The sequence below is a fragment of the Lepisma saccharinum genome, chromosome 1, assembly GCF_977018435.1.
Source record: "Lepisma saccharinum chromosome 1, izLepSacc3.1, whole genome shotgun sequence".
Taxonomy (NCBI): domain Eukaryota; kingdom Metazoa; phylum Arthropoda; class Insecta; order Zygentoma; family Lepismatidae; genus Lepisma; species Lepisma saccharinum.
In genome coordinates this window covers 169,910,843-169,931,654 of record NC_139229.1, presented here as the reverse complement: position 1 = coordinate 169,931,654, position 20,812 = coordinate 169,910,843, and the positions used below count along the sequence as shown (strand labels likewise).

Genomic DNA, 20,812 nt, shown 5'->3' with positions numbered 1-20,812 from the left:
AGAGCTGGAGTGCTCTAGTTGATAGGGCATCTACCGTTGATTTGCAGGATGGGAGATTTCAGGCAGGAACTTTTACACAGATGTTTCTGCATAACCGAATCTGGGACTCACCAAACACAATGGAGAAAACAAGATACCTTGAGTATTGAATACTCCATATATCAAAGCATATCACATGTGCAGTGCTGTCACCTCTGGTCAAGTGCAAAACTACTTCCAAACAGTTTACAGGAGGAGGCTTCTGATTGGCTTTAACCTTTTAAATGTGATTGGCTGATATCTTTACCTTCAAAATGCCTCCTACAGGTGAGTCAGGTTATGACCGCTGCTACTGCGAAAGCACAGCTGTACTTACACCATATATTAACAGCAACAGCAGATTGACAATTTCAATTTCCACCTGGGAGCGAATTCAGTCATCTGTTCTTCCCAAAGACATATTTAAACAATGAAAGAACGACGGAGACATCTGTTGGGCTGCTGCTAAACTTCTAGACAGTTACATATGAGCTTCTCGAGGCTGGTTAACGAATCTTGTTCACCACCATCTTTGGGGCTCACTCAGCATTTCATTAACTTGGGGGTGATTGGTAGAGGGAGATAAAGGTGGTAGGAATATGCTGCAGATAACAAACGCCATTATGTCAGAGATTGAAATTGTGGGTTTTTCCTACATTCATACTTCTTATGCATCTTTACAGCAAGCTGCAATGCATATACAAATCAACAGCAAATGAGGGTCAAATTCAGTATTTACTGTGAGCTGGGTTGAAATGTCATCCTCTCCTTACAAATGAACACTCCCTTGTTGATTGCATGAAATTAATTTCATCGTTATATATATTCAGGACAGCATTACTCTTTTTCATTGTATGTGCTTACCTATAAGGAACTCTTTGGCCTGCAATTCTTGAGGAATCACCCTGAAGTCTAGAAACCAAGCTTCACCCCATGCTAGGACAAACGAAGTCAAAATGAGCAGTACATGAAAGACTGGATTTGTTGTTGTTGCCCACTGCAAAAACAAAAAACACAGATGTTTTTTTAAAAAGTGCCAAATTTTCAAAAATACTTTCAAATAGGTGATATTTTAAAGATTTTTTTTAATATTAATATGGAAACAATCTGATGTGTCCCTCTACATCCAAGGTAATTTGAAACTCAGGATGTAATGGTTATACTCGTATTAATTGAAGATATCTACAAACATTTCATATATTACATAAAATAAACCCAAGAAGTAGAATACTTACATCAAACACAAACACTTTGGCAATAAGGAAGGCACAAGTACCAGATGTAGTAAGCTAGAAGAGAAACAAAAATATAATAAGTAAACAACCTATGGAATATTGAACATTAATGATCTTTTGTAGTTGATTACCAAACAATTCTTTTATTCCTCTATAGCTTAATCAGAACAATGAAGATAATTTATATAAATATGGACAGAAAAATTCAGTTCTAAAATTATTTTTTTTGAAAAAATATTTCGAGTTCACTTATGGAAATTTCTATGACATTTTTTTAAAAAAAGTAACGAGTACAGCATGCATTTTTACATGTTTGTGTGTTTCCTGTATCATGTGTTTCATTAAATCAGAAAAATAAACATGCCATTATACATTTTTGCACTGTTGCTAGCTGGATCTTAAAATCTGCGTGAATAGGGCAGAAACGGCCATATGTTAGAATGTATAGCATAGTTATTCATGCTTTTACCAGTAGAGTCATCTTCAAGAAGGCCACTCTGCCACAAGAATTAATTACTTTCAATCCAATCTTGTATTAATTAATAAATTAAATGTTTTAAGATCGTATTTCAAAATGTGTAGCTTTATACGTAGTTGGATTCATGGCTTTCTTAGTCTGCATTTGAAACTGAATTATTTTAAGTTTCTTCTACCCCTGCATATAAATATGAATGAAAGATCAAACACAACAAAACAGTTCTGCTCTGGTCAGCACTGAAACCAGAATCTTCAGTGCTGAGACTGTAAGTTCAAGAGTCAACATGCTCTGTTGTAAGGATCATTGATTGATAGATTGATTTTTAATATTATGGGCATGTTAGCACAAAGGCTATTCATGCCCATCACTCAATATCAGATGAGCTCCTTAACAAAACCAAAATGGCATCCACAACCCTCACAAGAAAGAAAATATGTCTGTTATAAACTTCAAGTAAACTATCTCCGACAATAAAATCTTCTTACCCTAGTTAAAAGATGAGGCTGTAAAGAGGCACTCCCCACACACAAGGACAAACATGGGACAACACAGCCCTGCAGGTGCCAGAGCCTTATTGGCCTCCAAGAAGCATTTACCGGGTATACTACGGAAAAGTGAGTTTGGCTTTGGGTGCCATTCCAGAAGGTGGAATGCCTTTTGCAGAGGTGGGTTTTCTATTGTTAACAGTTCAACATATGTGAAGTAAGCAAGCAGTAAAAAACAAAGTAAATGTGTTCCCTCTGAATTGTATTGTGTTGTGAAGACACACACAAGGACTTTAGGGAAAAAAATTCCTTCCCTTTCTGCCTTGGCTGTACTCTAGGTGGTCATCATAATGCTGCAATGACATTTGCACCCCCATCCTACATCCCACATACCCCTGCTAGGCCAGCTCCAGCGTGTACTACTTGTATTTGTATTTCAAGCCTCATGTCCTCACATGACACAAAGATCCTGAATAACAGACATATCTAAGAGTTTCTTCCTCAAATTTCCGATGATTGCCTGTTATCCTCCCACAACTCCAGAGAAACATAGCAAGTAGTTATAAAAGTTTTAGGAAGAAACTTTCAGGTTTGTGTAATTCAGGATTGAGTATCACACTATACATGAGAATAAAACTGGGCACATGATTTCCAAAACAAAATTCTGAGTATCTAGTTTCATAACAAATCAATGCATCCGATTCAGAGGCCTTGAATCCATGCAATGCACTTGGAAACAGAAGTTAAAGTTCAGCTGTCCTCTGCACCCTCCCTACCCTCCTCTGAATGCACCTGTTAAACTTCAAAGGAAAACTGAAAACATAATCAGGGAATTCCTAAGGAAATAATAATTCCACCTTTCACTTCATTGAGAGAGACCTAACTGGGATTCTTATCTGATTATGGATCCTTGTGTCACGTACTTTCTGCTCTTAGCGAAAACTTGAGTCCACACTCACTTAACTAGTGCAAAATTATTTTTGCAGATTATCTTAAAATCCAAAGCTAAGTTGGAAAAGATATAGTCTCATTTTTTAGGGTGCGACTGGGAGGGGAGACTAAAAGACTATCATCCCTCCTCTTGATGATCAGTGGGGTGGGAAAGATGATCCCCATGCCCCCTGGTTGCAACATCCCTCATTAACTACAGAAGGTCGTTCGGGATCTCTGAGGACAATGTTGGAAGGGTGATAAGTTCATGAAAACCCATGTCGCCACCAACGATCATGCTCAATTGGAATACCAGCATTCAGCGCTATAGCCCAACAACGTAATTTCCATTGCAACAGACTTTTCCGAAGAGTTATCATGTCCAACTTTTCCCACTCCTCCTGACAGGCTTTCCAGATGCCATTGAGAGTGCATGGACGTCTCTTTCCTAAGGCCCGTTTTAGGAGTCCCAAATGCACAGAAGTCCATAGGTGACCCATCTGGCGCCTTGACCTGTATGTCGCTGTAAGGAATTGCACGGATACCAGTTTCCACCTCCATTCGCTGTAAGAACAGACGAGTCGAACGGGAGGTATGGCTGCATGCTTTATCTTGGTGCACCCAGACCTGGTTTTTGGCTCCCCCATACAGTGCCGGGATATCTATGTTATAAATGGGTGTTAAAACCTCATCCTGATAGTACGTGGAGTTCACCTTCACATTATTAGCTACACGGCGAATTGCTAGCTTGCCATTATAGCAGTATCCAGCGATGATCATGAATCCCCGTGGAAAACTTTCCTGGCATTCTCGATACAATGTTTGATGATTGTTTTTGTCGCGAGAGTGGTAGTAAATCACGCGGGGTTTGTGACAGTCACTAAGGTAGACATATGCTTCGTCTAATGTGACCACATTTTTCCATCTCTCCCCTGCAAGATAGGTCTCATAGAGCTTTCTAGCGTTCGTGCGACGTTCCGCAATGTGACGAGGCAACAGCTTGTGAACTCGCCACTTATGCCGCATTTCTAGTTGCAGGTCCTTCTTGATTATGGTGTTCACTGTTGACACAGACATTCCCAACTTACGTGCGATACTCCTTTGGGGGTCAGGGTTACCACCTGACACAAGGGCCTTCAATTTTCTCACTTTGTCCGGTGTACGACTCGTAGCTGCTCGTGGATTTGCCTGTTTCTTCCCCTGTGGAATTAGGCCCAGTCGGCGTTTGCCTTTTTTGTTCAATACCGCACCGATCCCGTTCTTCGATATCACAAAACCACGCTTCTTGCACATTCCTTTGATTGCCAAATAGCTATATTTAGCATCGGAAAGAGCTGTTATGTAGCCCTCCCAGTATGGTTCAATTTTCTTCGGCATCGTTGTAGATAAATGGCACAACACTCTGCACACGCGTTCTCGGTACTGACGTTACTCAGCATGCACCGTTTGGACGGACTGACGTTGATAACAGCGCCGTCAGCGACTTTCAAAATCGTCACCAGAGATCCCGAACAACCTTCTGTACTTACACTAGGTAATTATAAACGGGCTCCTGTGCGGCCAAATGGTTAGCGCTAGGGATGTGCCGAAGCTGATTACAAATGTATGAAAATTGGCAGAAATTGACATATCGGCATCAGTATCGGAATCAGCAAAAATCTGATATTTAAACCGGTGCAGATTATACTAGAGTTTTACCGTCTAATAAGTTTTATATTCTAGTTTTGTAAGATTTATTGAAAATTTGGTTATGATTTGTCATTATTGTAGAGTCTTTGTAATAAAATTATTGCAAACTCTCATTCAGAGGATCAACCTAACTATAAATCGGAAATAAAACAGTACATTGCTGAACCAGGATCTGCTGTTGTATTGGAAATTCAAAAATGAGTATTCTAACCTGAAGCAAGTGCTGAGAAAATACTTGAGCCTAACCTGCTGCATCAGTATTCAGTGATTAAGTGTTGCTGAACAGATTTGCGATAAGAGAAGAAGTAGGTTACTTCCTGAAGTGCTTCCAAATCTCGTATTTCAGAAGTTGAATCTGGCAGAACAGGAATTCATTTTGCACTTCAAAGAACTGCTTGTGTACTAATGTTAAATCTCTAGGTTCACATAACCTTTGGTAGATGCAAATGTACATTCGCATCACTTGAGAATATATATGTACATACATATACATATGATATGCAATAGAAATGTACATACCAAATTTATTTTTGTCATGCAGAAAATAACATCCCATTTCTGTTTAATAATCTTATGTATCGGAATCGGTACCAAAAATTATCGGTGAGTACATCGGCATCGGTAAATTTTCAGCTTCGTCACATCCCTAGTTAGGGCTATCACCTTTGGTGAAAGTGATCCCAGGTTCGATTCCCAGTGGGAGCCCCCAAAATTTTGGTGTTGACCCAGCATCAAGAGAACAGAAGAAGTAGCAGGCTCCAGTCTCGAAGGCCAGAAAACAGCGATAGGACTCGATGTGCTGACTAGGGATGGCAAGATTCGGATCCTGGCAGATCCAAAATATGGATGCTAATTTTTCGGATCCGGATCCACGGATCTGGAATTTTCAGATCCAGATCCAGTACTTTTGGATCCGGATCCGGAATTTGTTACCTGCTAATATACATATATATATAATATACATACATACACACACACACACACACACACACACACACACACATATATATATATATATATATATATATATATATATATATATATAGTGTGTGTGTGCGCGATTTGTAATTAATTAATACACATACAAGGGAGGTCTAAGTATCCCCCTCCGATTTCTATGAAACTTGGCAGGTGTATAGAAGGGCCCAAAGGAAGAAATACGTGTTTTTGTGTTTCAGCTGAAAAACGGTTTTAGGGGGCAACCCCTCTCAAATGTCAAGATGAGGAGAAATTGAAGTGGGGATCTGACCCCAAAACCACGTAAATATGGCATAGGGCCTCTCTATACACCTGCCAAATTTCATGGAAATCGGAGGGGGACAGGGGTCACATGATCCCCACGCCAATTTGTCCTCATCTTGACATTCGAGGCGGGTTTTGCCCCCTAAAACAGTTCTTTAGCTGAAACAAAAAAAACAAGTATTTCTTCCTTTGGGCCCCTCTATACACCTGCCAAGTTTCATGGAAATCGGAGGGGGACACAGGGGTCAGATCCCCACTTCAATTTGTCCTCATCTTGACATTTGAGGTGGGTTGCCCCCTAAAACAGTTTTTTAGCCGAAACAAAAAAACACGTATTTATTCCTTTGGGCCCGTTTATACACACACCTGCCAAGTTTCATGGAAATCGGAGGGGGACACTTAGATAACCTCCCTTGTCAGTCTTACACTTTGTAATTATATAACACTGCATATATTATAATGTTTTATTTTAATTTGTAAAACTGTAACTGTAGAAAAATTGTATGATTTTTGTATAACATTTCTATCTTGTTATATGTGTTAAAGGTTTCATCCTGGAATGGAATGTCTCACATTTATGTGTGTTTCCATTTCCAATACATTCGAATGAATACATATTCGTTTGAATGGCATTTACAAAATCACCTCTGACATTTTATGTTAAACAAGTAAGATTATTGTTGTGCACGTGTGTGTTAGCCGATGCGTAGCAAAGCATTTTAGGAACAACACTTGAAAAAAATTATTGTAGGACTAACTAATGAAACATTTCTTTGTAATCGAAGATCATAATACCTTTTAAGGTGTGGTAATATTATAATGGGATTGAGATACGAAACTCTTGGATCCGGATCCGGATTTTCGGATCCTGAACTTTCGGATCCGGATCTGGAATTTTCAGATCCGGATCCAGATCCGTAACTTTTGGATCCGGATCCGTTTGGCCATCCTTAGTGCTGACCACGTGTCACCCAATGAAAAAAGCCACTCTGGCAGGCCTTGGCCCTTAGAGGGCTGTTGAGCATGCAGTTTAGTTTTTAGTTAGTTTTAGATAATTATAAAATGAGAATGGATGAATAATTTATGAACAGATGATACCAATTCCATGCCTTGGCTGGGAAACGAACCTTAACTACTGTTTTAACAGCAGTCTGTGCTAACAACTACACTATGATGGTTGACCATAAAGGATGATGGTGAATTAGACAAATTAACCTGAGCATGATTGGCAATGAAGCCACCTTCCAGTTTATCAGAATCTTAATACTGACACTATTTGACCACATTATTAAGAAACACATATACTTACAGCTATTATACACCAATGGTTTATGTACAAAAGTGCATAAAAAAGCAGCAGTATGGTAAATCGGCAAGCTGCTGCCATCTGAAAATAAGCAAAAAAATCTACTTTAATAGATCTATTTAAACATACAAACAGAAGTTGTATAAATGGTCTGTATATAACATTTACTTGGCATATAATTATTTGTCTCAACATCACTGGTAACCTTCAGTACTCTAGGTCTTGGACAGGGATTGTTATTCACCTTATGAGCATTCTCATACCAATATTATAAATTCAAATACTCACTTTCTGTTACATACAATACAACAAGATTTATATTAGAGAAAAATGAATTGAATAGGGTCGTACAGGTGTCTAGGCAGGGTTTCTGACATATTTGCCCAAAAGTTCGCTGATGTTAAGATATTTTAAAATTAAAACTCAGAATGACCCTGATGAAAAATAATATTGGCTCCTCTGTGACTACACATTTTCACACTCAAATGTAGCAACCCAGTAGAAAAGGGTTGTAGCAGCCGCCTAGGCTTTGTTTGAAAACTGACAACTATGGCTGGAATAAACTTGCAATAAAAACACTCCACTTACCACAATATCAAATATGGATGTGTAAATGCTGTAGTGGACAATCTGAGCAGTCAACGCAGCACCAATTGACATGCCCATGAGCTGTAACAACAAAAAAAGGAGCTATTACAAATTGTTTGGTAACAACATACACAACTTAATACTTTTAGAATAATTTATCAAGGGTTCATTAAGGCCTCTCTGACAAAGTAGTAAAACAGTCGTCTTGTAATCAAAGGATCTCAGGTTTAATCTGCAATAGAGGCACATTAGCAATGGTTCAAATCCCACTTTGAACCGTAGGTCTAGTACCAATTAGCCTATCTGAACATAAACTGGACCTGAAACAAAACTTAGATTTTAACATAGAATCATTCATACAGAGAACCTAGGTACTCAGTTTTTCCACGAAGCTGTTTTCTGTAGTTCTAGTAATTTCGGTAGCCATTACTACGATCATTGCTGGAACTTGTTGCAATGTTGCTTGGTGTGCTTCTATTTTTAGTTCTTTGGCTGCCGCTAGGTGCACTGTTCTCATGTTAACTGCACTGAACAATAGCAGACAACATGGACACATGCAGGCATATGACAACAGCACACCCAGCGACAGCCAAAGAATTAAAATCAATAGAAGCACATCAAGTTTCAGTGCAACAAGAATTGTGGCAGTGGCCACCGAAATTAATAGAACTACGAAAAACAGCATCATGGAAAAAGTGAGTACTAAGTTTCTCTGTATTAATTTACTACTACGTCTCTAATTTCCCAAATATGAATAGAAGCATTAATTTTTAAGTACATTATTACTTCAAGGAAAACCTGGCTCTCATGCTAAGATAGGAACTGTTACAATTTTAAATTATCAGTATCGCTATTATTTTTTAAAAAAATATCAGCCCTAGTATTATGTGGTTTCAGGTCCTCTTAGTGGTTCAGAAAAACATGACAAGTGTAGCATGCAATGTTAAAGACATAAGAAAACAATGTTTCTGCTTTTGCACATGTACTGTAAACATCGGTGACATCTTGAAAATCCTTGCTTCTCATTGGTGCATGATAGACTTGAATGCAATATTGCAAATACAAAATTTAAAAGGCAGCACGAAAATTGAATAGTTAACTTTTATTACAGTGGAACCTCAATTCTACATTTTTTAAAAGGATGAAGCTCAAAAAACTTGAGCATGAAAATGTAAAATCTGGGAAAACATTATGGCATTATGCTCTGTTGGGTTCATGAATATTTAATGTATAATGTGGGGAAATATAAAGTCAAAGAACATAAAATTGGGGTATTACAACATAAATAGGAACAGAAAGAAATTACTTTATTGTGATTTTAAAATTAGTCTACAGAAATAAGACTTGAAGCTTTCCTGGCGACGAATGACGAAAAGATTCTCTTGGGCTATCGACCAGGTGAGTTGTGGGAATGTGAAATCATTTCCACAACTCACCTGGTCGATAGCTCGAGAGAATCTTTTCGTAGTCTACAAAAGTTAGCAAGAAGAATGCTTCACGTGATATTTCACCATAAGTCTAATCAAAAATCAATGCATATGCTTTGTGTCTTTTATTGCTTCTACATCATATACTATTGGGTTGGTGTGAATGAAATGTCCACTTTGATGTCTGGTGGGAAACTCACCTCAACAACACAACACAGGGATTGACTGAGGTCACAGGTCTAACGTCATAAACTCTGTATACGTCCAGCAAACAGGCTGGAGCACCTTGACAGTCAGGAGGCAGTGTGTTGCTGAACAGGGTCATCTGAAAGTGCACCATAGAGAACACACAATTGCGAGTGATTTGTCTTTATGAATTCAAACTGGGATATTCTGATCAGCAAGCTGCCAAAAACACTAACAGTGCATTTGGGCCAGGATTGATAAATGAACGCACCATTCGCCGCTGGTTTGTCAAATTTCGTTCCGGTGACACAGCATTGCAAAATGAACCCAGTGGCCATAGACCAACATCATGTTCGGATGAGCTCCTCAGTAATTCCGTGGAAGCGGACCCTCGGAAAAGTGTTCCGTGTGATCAGTAAAGTGAAAAAGTTGGCTCATGGGTACCACATGATTTGACACCGGTCAACAAGACTCGCCGTCTGGAGGTGTGCAGTTCTCTGAGTGTAAGGAATAACTGGGATGGTTTCCTGCATCGGATTGTCACTTCAGATGAAAAATGGATCTGCTATGACAATCATAAACAATCAGGACAATGGTTGGATCGTGATCAACGTCCAGGGAGGTTTCCAAAACCACCTCTCCACCCACGGAAGGTGTTGTTGCTGGTATGGTGGTCTATGGTGGGTGTGATCCATGTCTTTCTCAGGCGAGGTGAAACCATCAATGCAAATTGTTACAGTGCTGAACTCCATGAAATGCACCACAAACTTCTCCACAAGCATCCAGCAATGGTCCACAGACATGGTGTCCTCGTGTTGCATGACAATGCTCGCCCACATGTCGCACAAAGGACGGTGCAGGCTCTCCATGAGTTGCAATATGAAACCCTTCCTCATCCAGCATATTCTCCCGACCTCTCTCCCATTGACTACCATCACTTCCGGCATCTCGATCACTTCCTGACAGGAAAGACCTTCGCTGATGATCGGGAGGTGAAACATGCCGTTGAGGACATCTTTGCGTCGCACACTCCAGACTTCTTTCGCCATGGAATCCAATTGTTGGCTGAGCGATGACAAAAGTGTGTGGCTGCAGACGGCGACTATTTTGATTAACCAGGTATTGTAGTTTTGATTTTTTTGGCCTTTGGCAATGACGCACCTGGGCCGGACATTTCATTTGCACCAACCCAATACTTACTATGTGCAGGTTAAGAATTAGCCCAAGTTCCATCAGCACTTACCATAATGCATATTAACCACATGAGGAATGTGAAGAGAAGATCAAATGTTACAAAAAGGCAGAAAAATCTCCTAACTACCGACATACGTCCATTTGGCCGAAATCCAGCAACCAAGTCCGCACTGTAGTACTCTCTATTGGAATTTATACTGTGACCTGAAAATAGAAATGTGGTCATATAAATATTCATTTCATTTAACTCTTAGAATATATTGCTGAATATTTAGAAATTATAAAAAGGCAGATGAGCAACGGGTCGCCTACTACAGAGACAGGATATTCTTGGCAGTTTGGAACGTTGAACTTATGAATACCATTAATTGCCTCATCCTACTCAGACAGTTGAACCTGAATTGACAGGAACTGGAATTTGTAAATGTGTGTGAACATAATGAAGGTAGAAGAAAAAATTACTCTCACTTCTCATTCTGATATTCTCAGATCGGTTGGGCTGCTTAGATATGCAAATTACAGCATCTGTCAATTCAGATCCAGTTGTCATAATTGGTACTTTTTATCTAATGGAATTCATAAATTCAGTATTCCAATCAAATGAGAACATCCTATCTCTGTAATATGACTCTCATATCTTATCTGCTTTGGTATACAATATATTCTCATTCTTATCAACAAGATGACTGAACAGGATAACAATTTTAACACTATTTTAACACTTGCTTTCGCCTCTTTACTTTATACAACATTTACAACATGGAGTAAATAATGTCATTTTCAGATCCAAAACATTTGTACTATGTGCTCTGCACAGATGGATGCATCATCAGGTCTGGTTGTTCATTTTTCATAGCATTTATGCCATCACATATTTTGTAATATGTCATTTGAAATCTGGGGCATTTTGTGGACTTCCTGCTTTATGATTCCACCATGCAAAATTCTCTGCAGAATCCAGCCTTTGCACTGACCATGGCAAAGGTGGACACACCAAATGATCCACTTGTTTGGAAAATCTCGTTATTGTTAAGAAGCAATGACACACTGATTGCATAATGAATAGGTTCTCATGTTGGAACCAGTCAGTGCTGGATTTGCCTTTCGCCTTAAGTTCAGGAATCAACTATTTTGTCATCAACCATATGCAGATGAACTAACAGATCCAAACAGATGATCTTCTGCCTTTCCCATTAAAACCATCACAAAAGACGAGATATGTTCAAGTTCTTGGTAAAAATGAGGTATCTCCTTGGATCAAAAATAAAACATTCTGGTCATGGGAATTCAAATAGATAGCACTACAAAGATGATTCTTATTACTTGCTCTTGTAAGAAAATTGTGAAGATGCAAGTTTCAGGTTTCCTGCTGCCAGATTAATTCCTCACATGATAACTTGTTTACTGGCAAAGGCTATAGGGTGTCACTTTCAAATCTTTTGTTGTATCATTATGATTTTTTTTTTTTTGTACGATAGTGGGTAATGTAAGATAAGGTTCCCTGTGTACTTTGCACCATAGCATGAAGTCACATACAGGGGAGATGTAAGGTACGGCCCAACACATTCTCAATCTTGTGCATTTTTGGAGGTGATATGATCAGCACCATCCTCTGGCCACCTTTACCTCCCAGGGTTGCCCACATACCCATATATTTGAGGCTGGGTGAACTCCAGAGCCACTTTATGCAGGAATAAGGCTGGAAAAATTCCGACATAAGATAACCCACACCAGGAATCAAACCAGGATCTCCCATGTGGTAGCCAGGACACCTTACCAAAATGACCACCCTGGCTCCAGTGGGTAATGTGCCTATTGCAATAAACATTACCCATTATTGTACAAAAAATATAATGGCTGGTTGCTCCACAGCATTGCACAATCCCAAATATGTTGATGGGCTTCCAGTCTGAGGCACACAGGATCCAAATTCATGTTGATGCCAGGGATAAGCAGACTATTTGCCCACCATGTATATCCATGCAAGGATAATTTTATGTCTTCCTTGCAATAAGTGTAACTCAGTTTTAATTTTTTTTTACCTTACATATTCAACCAAGAAATATCAGCACTAAAGTTCAAATCACCAACCCCGAGACCTTCTGTAAACAAAACCACGTGCATGCAGAAAGCATAGCAAACTCATAGAAGTAAAATAATCCACACGAAAATCCAGCGTTGTTACAGGATTCATTACGTTAAGGTAAAACAACGGCCAATCTGCAGCATGGGATACGCTGCCGCAAATGACGTCTCACTTTAAACCAAATGCTTTTTCTTTTGTACTTATTGCTTCACCTTTATGGTTAACTCTTTGCACCAGTAATCATTTCCCATAAATTTGGCTTCTTTCTTGCATGTGAATTGAATATATTTTACTTGCATTTTTTTTAGACAAAATGATATAACATGGTAATGTATATTTCTAAGGTTTGATATAGATAGGAGCGTATTTGAAATTTGTTTGTAGATTTTATGTAAATTGTATCTTATGTAAATAAAATATATAATGGGCATAAACAGCCATATGCAATGCTGTAAGTCCAATAAACATATTGATGATGGTGATCAAAACAAGACAAAGAAAGTTCGTAAATTTATTGCGGTTGGAAACTTTGACAAGCATCCTAATAATGATTTTTGTTCCGCCAAATATAGTGCACTTCATAAAATAACTTGGTGACATGGCAAGGCAAGATAAGTGTGAACATTTTGTAGGAATATGCATTGTAACTTTCAATGAGCTTAGAGATTTGTGTACATAATGATATTTTATAACATTGGTTATTTTTTAAAAATAATCATGTGAACAGCAAGGAAGTAGTGCCACTTTCAAGATGGCGAGTTCTATGCATGCGGGAAGGTCTCCGTGTTCAGTGATACATCGAATCGGTGAGACGGTTTGTTTACAGAAGGTCTCAGGGTTGGTGATTTACACTTTACATTGACTTTTTCACTAAGCATAGACAATGACAATTTTATAATAGACCACCTTGGTATCAGTTATCATTAATTTTATATTGGTGTTTCATTTTTGTTGAGTTTTTGGCCAGTGTTTTAAGTTTCTGTATATGTATGTTTCAGAGGCTGGTTCTGTCTCTCTCCTCAGGGTAGCATGCTTGTCCCTAACTAGTCGTCAGTCTGTAGTACCCGAACACATGATATGTTTGAGGCAGAGTGATATATGATATAAACCAGGTGCCTGGGAGTATTATTTTTTGCTGGCCGAGGCTCCACCTCATCTGGTGGTCTGGGTAAGACCTGTCAGGAAGTGTAAAATGCCAGGGAAGATTATCTTTGTGGTGGCCCAGGCTCTAATATGTCAGAGAAGTTAGGAGTTGATACTGGAAATAATTTATGAGCTGCAGGTCTAGTCAGTATGGCATCTGACTGCCATGCAAGAGAACCAGGTTAATTCCCATGGTGGGTGGTCTAAGGTCGGAATTTTTCCAGCCTTGTCCCTGCATAAAACAGCTCTGGGGCTCCTCAAATGAAAGGGCACCTGGGAGCAACCCTGGAGGGTAAAGGTGGCCAGAATGTGGTGTTGATCACATCACCTCCAAAATGGCCGAGATCAAGAATTCGCCCACATTCCCTAATTGTGCCTTCATGGCATGGTGCTATATGCACAGGGAACATTACCTTTACTTGGAGTAATCAACCTGAAAATTTATGTTAAGTGTGCAACTGTTGGTCCATGAATGGCTGTGGGCATACAGTTATACCAGTGTGTGTGCTACACCGTTCCTTGTTTGCATGCTGACTGGCCAAAGCAGGGTTTGCTATGTCTCTTGTCTCCAACCCTGCTACAGGTAGTCCATATAAACGACGAACAGTGTAGCATACGCGTTTCCACATTTCCCTGAGAAGAGAGGCAGAACAAATCTCGGAAACATAAATACCGGGTGGCCATAATTACAGTTACTCTCCTCAGAGCATTCTGGAGACAGATCGAAGCAACAGATTATGGAAAAGCAAATGCTGATGAAAAGTAAAGAGTTCAAATTTTCACCACCATGTTGAAATTTAACCCTGAAGCAATAACAACCAGTAATTTGAGTTTATGTCAGTACAGCAGTGTTCAATATGCACCCTGTCAACATGAACGACCATTTGGAAGCACAAGACAGAATGGTCAATGAGCGCACAAATGTATTTCCCCATGATGTTCAATGTGCACCAGATTTCAGTGCCACATTTCAACCTAGTGGTGAAAAATTTAACTATTTTTTTCATCAGCATTCTCTTCCCCATGGTCTTCATAGCCTCTATACCAAGTTTCACTGCAATCAGACTCTTTAAACGGTCTCCAGAAGGCTCTCCGAGTATGGCAACTTTAACCCAGTATGTGTATAGAAACTTAAAACAGCGGTTAAAAGTCTAAAAACTCAACATGAATCAATCACCACTGATCAGCTACAAAGAAATATATTCTTTTATGTAGTTGTAAAATTTTCATATTTACCATCACTAATAAAATATATAGTAAAAAAACGAACCGTTATGTATCCTATGGTAACAGATAACATCTAAGAACACTGACAATTCTAAAGAAAAATTCATAAAAATTGCAACATTTAAAATACGTACTGAGATCTAGAGGTGGAACAAGTTGTTGGTGACTTGAAGAACTTGCGGTCAGCATGTTTTCAGCTGCAACTCTAGCCAATCTCTCTCGCTCACCCATAGAACTTATGGCACCTACAACAAAACAAGAAAAGGAAAGTCAACATCTTTAGCTGCTCAGAAAAATACTGCATATTAGAGAATTCAAGTCATTAGCCATTTGCTTCAAGGGTCACAATTTTGACTATGTAATCATTTTTGCAAGTTGTACACGAGTATGAGGAATGCTTTTAAAATACTATGGAAGTAAGTTTGAAGTTCGAAGGAACTAATTTCAAAGATACAGAAAGTAGCCTAGCAATTTGTGAGGAATAAAAAATGGATAATGCAAGTGATTGTGCTTGAAGTCCCCACTGTCTGAAGCATTATACAGGGTGTTTCAGAGCGACCCAGACACTACCTTTTTCTCGAGAACGGGAGATCGTATCAAGGTGAAACAAAAAAATGCACCACTAAGTTGGGCCCAAAGAATCCGTAGAAAGTATCCACGAGCCCACTCAATATTTTATGTTATTATTATTATATTTGTTATCACAATTTGTGGTGGAGTGCTTACTGAAATCAGTAAATAAGAGATTTTTAAAAAAAAGTTAGGATGCATTGTTGGTGAGGATTAATATCATAATACATGAAATTATAATTCAAGTGTCTGAGCACACCCAATATTTATGAAAAGTTATGCTCCCCTGGCTGTGTCTCTTTTAGATGTCATGCATTCAGTATTTTATCAGACTTCTGTTGTTTTACAAGTACTTTTCTATCAATTACTAAAATTGGGCCGTGTTTTTGACGAATGTTGGGTCACTTTGTCGTTCAATCCTGTTCGAGAACTTGTTGGGATCTATAGTGCTTTATTGTCTTTAAAAAAATAAGTTGAGATGGTCTCCGATTGACTCGTAAGAGATCTAGGTTTGAGGGATTGGTAAAACATTTCACAAAGTAGTTATTTTATAATGGAATTTGCTGTACTTTATGATGCTCTACAAGTACTGAAAGCATTACCATTGTATATGCAAAACCGAAATCCTTCAGTTCTTAGAGCAAGTAAGAAATTGACATGGTTACTCTTGAAACATTAAAATTGATTGATTCACGGTGTAGGAAGGACCATAGTTAAGGAGTTACAGGAAAACCATTCATTGGGAAGTAAGTAATTGTTTCAACCTTTTGTGGACACTATGAAAAGCCGATTTGAAGACTTGAGTTTCTCTTCGTATGTAGTCCTATTACACACGTATGGCATTTAGTTGCTTGTGAACATGTGTTTTGTGGTGACAAGTCATGTAAGCGAAAGCATGTGTGCGTCACTAGTTCAAGGTTTTCTCATCAAAAAATAAAATCCAAAATACATTTCCACCTAACTAAAAGATTACGTGAATTCAATCAAAAAATTGTACCAATATCTACAGCTGAATGTGAACGTGGGTTCAGTGCCATGAGTCTAAGAGGCTAACATTTGCATCACCGTAAGTCAAGTTTGGTGATACCCCGTTGTCCTTCTTTTTCACGAGATATGAGATTCAATTATAATTTCAAACCTTCGTTTTAAAAGTTATTCAAAGACAAAAATGTTTATTGGGGCCATTTTAAGGGGGTTTGCACTTACCACTTGGGTTTTCCCTACTTTCTACTGCTTTCATTTCATTTTTTTTATTTTCTGAAATTTTCAGGGGGCCTGTAGCCCTTCAGCCCCTCTGCATATGCCAGTGGCACTAAAGGGTGTAAAAGGCCTGCACTTGAAAACAACAAACACAGAATACGGTAATACAAGTAAGTCAGTCTAAGTCTAAACATATATAAGTCAGCAACACTGTAAATGAATAAAATAAGAAAAAATAAAATACAATCTTATGGTATGATTCAGGCAATTACTTTTGCTGGTGAAAATAGCCACATATGCTGTTCTCAGCACCTGGTGAAAATAGCCCTACATGTTATTCTAACCACCTGGTGAAAATGGTCGCAGCCTTCTTTAATACTGCTGCCAATGGAGATTGTTTTATACTCTTGGCAGAGATTGATTGAAATTGCTGAAAATAGATTTCTTCAAGTTAATGTATTTACTCATATGAATATTGTGATCCACTAATAGCTACAATAATTAATATTAAAGATTTAATTTATATGGTAAAGGTGAGTTATGTTCAAGAAAAAAATGATTTCCTACACTACTTAAATATATTATATTATGAAGAATAAATACTCTCGATTATTTCTGCCTTTTAGGCACACTTCACAATTGTCGTGATTATTTTGACAGATTATTAGTCAAAACTAGTTCATGAACATCAAGGAAATCAAGTGGTTATCTCTCATATTGTAATTATACGAGTAGCAATCTCCATAAATGCCTGCCTCAGTGGTCCTCTCTACCTGAAACCGGTCAGGGGGTCAAAAAGGTGGTAACTGTTTGATATGGGGAAAACACTTTTCGTGCAGGTATTTTCTTTCATCGTTGAATCTATTGGACCAAGAATTCATGTATCTTTGAAGAGAAATATATCTCCGACGCACAATTGCCGTTGCTTTTACTTGTTTCTGTTGCGTACATTTGATAACGTAACCCCCAGTGTTTCCAACCACGCCGTTGTGTTGCTAGAAGATGAAAAAACCAAATACGACCCCAAATTTTAACTATGTTTGCCTAATTTAACCTTCCATGAATGATTTCTGTGGCTATGCGTGAATTGTTTGTGGGACATTTTTCGGTAAAAAACCCCTAATTTTAACTGTTTGCCTAACCTAACCTTACCGTGAATGGTTTCTGGGACTATGTGTGAATGGTTTTTGGGGCTATCCGTGAATGGTTTGTGGGAAATTTTTAATTTGATAAAAACAAAATAAAATAAATATTTCTCACTTGCCATTATCAAAAAATAATAAGCAATTAAAACATTGAGATGGAAGTTAAAATTTCTAACCTCTAAAACATAATTGTTTCAAATGTGTTTGTGCAAAGGCAACCAAGCAACACATTCCCCCCTTCCTTGCCTGTCTCTGGCCAAGTCAAAGGCAGTCCCCACAATAACAATGGAAGTATATTGTATTGTGAATAGAATCCCGTTCTTTTCGGCTATGTTTCCTTATAAGTGACACACTACAATACGCCCACTCCATTCGTCAACAATTGTTTAAAAATAACTACTTGCCGATATTGAGCACCAATAAAGAATAAACCGAAACCAAGGAAGCTGATTGTGCCCGACTACCTCAATAGTTGATTTTTCTTATTTTGTTTGATTCAATCAGATAAGAGCGGTGTGGTTTACAATTTCAGTGAAGTTGTTTTCATGTACACTGGATTGTTATCGTTTTGTTTGTTCTCTGAGAGACAATGACTTGGAAGGATGCGGGAGCTTAGATTGTAGACTGGGAACTTCTCATTTTCAGAAAAAAGGTGTGTTACCGTGTTAATAGTTAGTACAAAGAAGAGGGTCTACTGACCGGATGCGTGGAGCAAAAGCTCTTCGCCAGGCAAAAAATTTTGCAATTTTCAAACGTGGCACGGGACGCGTGTGGAAAGCTGAAACACAATATTGAGTATTGCTTCTTTACATACTTTCGAATTCGAACAGTAGGTTTGCTAGTTGCTATGGATAAATTCGTCATACGTTTGTCGTCGTCATCAAAGTATTACTGACACTGAACATAGCGAAAAGCATCTTCAGTCAAAAAATAAGGAACCCGAGAATGTGTCTTCTGCCAGTTCCTGTAGTACATTAGCAACAAGTGTCAAGAAATCGTCAGGCAGGTCATACCATGAAGGATGGAAAAAGACATTTCCTTGGATTTATTACGACAAAGAATTGGACAAAGTGTTCTGTAGTGTGTGTAAAAAATGCTTTTGATTCCAGTAAAGTGCTTCCGTCGGCAACTGCTACTTCTGCAGACAGGAATTCCTGTAATGCATTAGTTCGAAATTGATTTTCCCAGTGGCAAAAGGCAATTGTACGTTTCAGGGTTCATGAAAAATGTACACTTCATCGTTAGTCCGTGACTGTTCTGGCAACTACGAAACAAGGAACCAATGTGTCATCTCTTATCTCAACACATAAATTAGGAGATATGAAAAATGCACGCAAGGTGATTTTAAAGATAATAACGTCCCTCCAATTTTTAAGTCAGCAAGGAATAGCAATTCGGGGTCACACCGATGAAGCATCAAATATTCATCAGTTGCTGCTGCTTAGAGCAGAAGATGCTCCTGAGTTGAAATCTTGGCTGAAGCAAACTACATTTAAGTGGGTTGCTCACGATATATTGAATGAAATTGTCTCTTTATTATCCAGCGATGTACAGCAAAATATTGTGAAATCTATTAAGGCGGCACAATATTTTTCTCTCATTGTAGATGAGACTTCCGACATATCAGTGAAGGAACAAATATCCATATGCTTCAGATTTGTCAATGAAAATCTGCAAGTTGAAGAAGTGTTTATGGGATTCTATGAAATAGCTTCAACAAGTTCTAGGACATTGTTTGAAGACATCCAGGATGTCATAAGACGTTTATCTCTCGACATAAAATACTGTCGTTGTCAATGTAATGATGGCGCGAGTAATGTCCGTGGACATTTAACAGGATTACAAAGTAGGATTACTCAGTTGGAGCCGAGAGCTATATTTGTCCATTGTTCGGTGCATAATTTGAATTTGGTAGTGCAAGATGCGATGCAAGGTATCAGTTACGTGCGAGACTTTCTGGTGATTCTTCGTGAATTAATATCATTTCTAAAACATTCGCCAAAGAGGCTAGCAGTGTTTCAATCGCTACAAGAAGACAACAAAGATGGTGTTGTAAAAAACATTCCCAGACCGACTTTGCGACCATTCTGACCCACAAGGTGGTGTGTGAGGGTAAAATCACTACAATCGCTGAGTTGTGGAATGAAACCATGAGGAAAGCGGAGGAATTGAACATTGATGAACAAGTTTTGCCTAGAAAAAGGAAGATGCCAAAACGCTACGACGAAGGTAGTGATCCTCATACGTATCAAACGCCGGAGGAAATGTACAGACAAATATTATTTGAAATAATTGATGTGGCTGTGGATTCGCTAAATCGTAGATTTCAAACAAAGGTTTTGGATCTTATTTCACAACTTGAAAAGCTTTTGCTATCGGTCAAATTGGTGCTGATCGAATTCTGCAGTTCTATGGTACAGACTTTGATAAAGACAAGCTAACATTGCACAGGGACATGTTTCTAGATGTGTGCAGAACGAACAAAGAAAAAGTGGGCAACTTGTCCGACATTAGAAATATTTTAAGTAGAGAAAACAGTGGTCCCATGCGTGAAATGCTCACAGAATTTGTGAAATTTGTATGGGTGATATTAACTATACCTGTTACTTCTGGTATCTCTGAATGGTCATTTTCAGCATTTAGATGATTGAAAACGATTTTGC

The 20,812-nt window shown here is 38.5% G+C and overlaps 1 protein-coding gene across 2 annotated transcripts in view; it reads right to left on the bottom strand.

The window, feature by feature from the left end:
- Start1 (Steroidogenic acute regulatory protein-like) overlaps positions 1-20,812 on the bottom strand; it is an 87,048-nt gene that overhangs the window by 63,833 nt on the left and 2,403 nt on the right. For both annotated transcript variants that reach the window (XM_083142392.1, XM_083142383.1), the window contains exons 2-7: positions 15,369-15,479; positions 10,828-10,982; positions 7,972-8,052; positions 7,387-7,464; positions 1,254-1,307; positions 883-1,015 (exon numbers count right to left, since the gene is read on the bottom strand). In XM_083142392.1, the coding sequence (XP_082998518.1) occupies positions 883-1,015; positions 1,254-1,307; positions 7,387-7,464; positions 7,972-8,052; positions 10,828-10,982; positions 15,369-15,465 (598 nt within the window). In that variant the 5' untranslated portion in view covers positions 15,466-15,479. The remainder of the gene's footprint in view (positions 1-882; positions 1,016-1,253; positions 1,308-7,386; positions 7,465-7,971; positions 8,053-10,827; positions 10,983-15,368; positions 15,480-20,812) is intronic.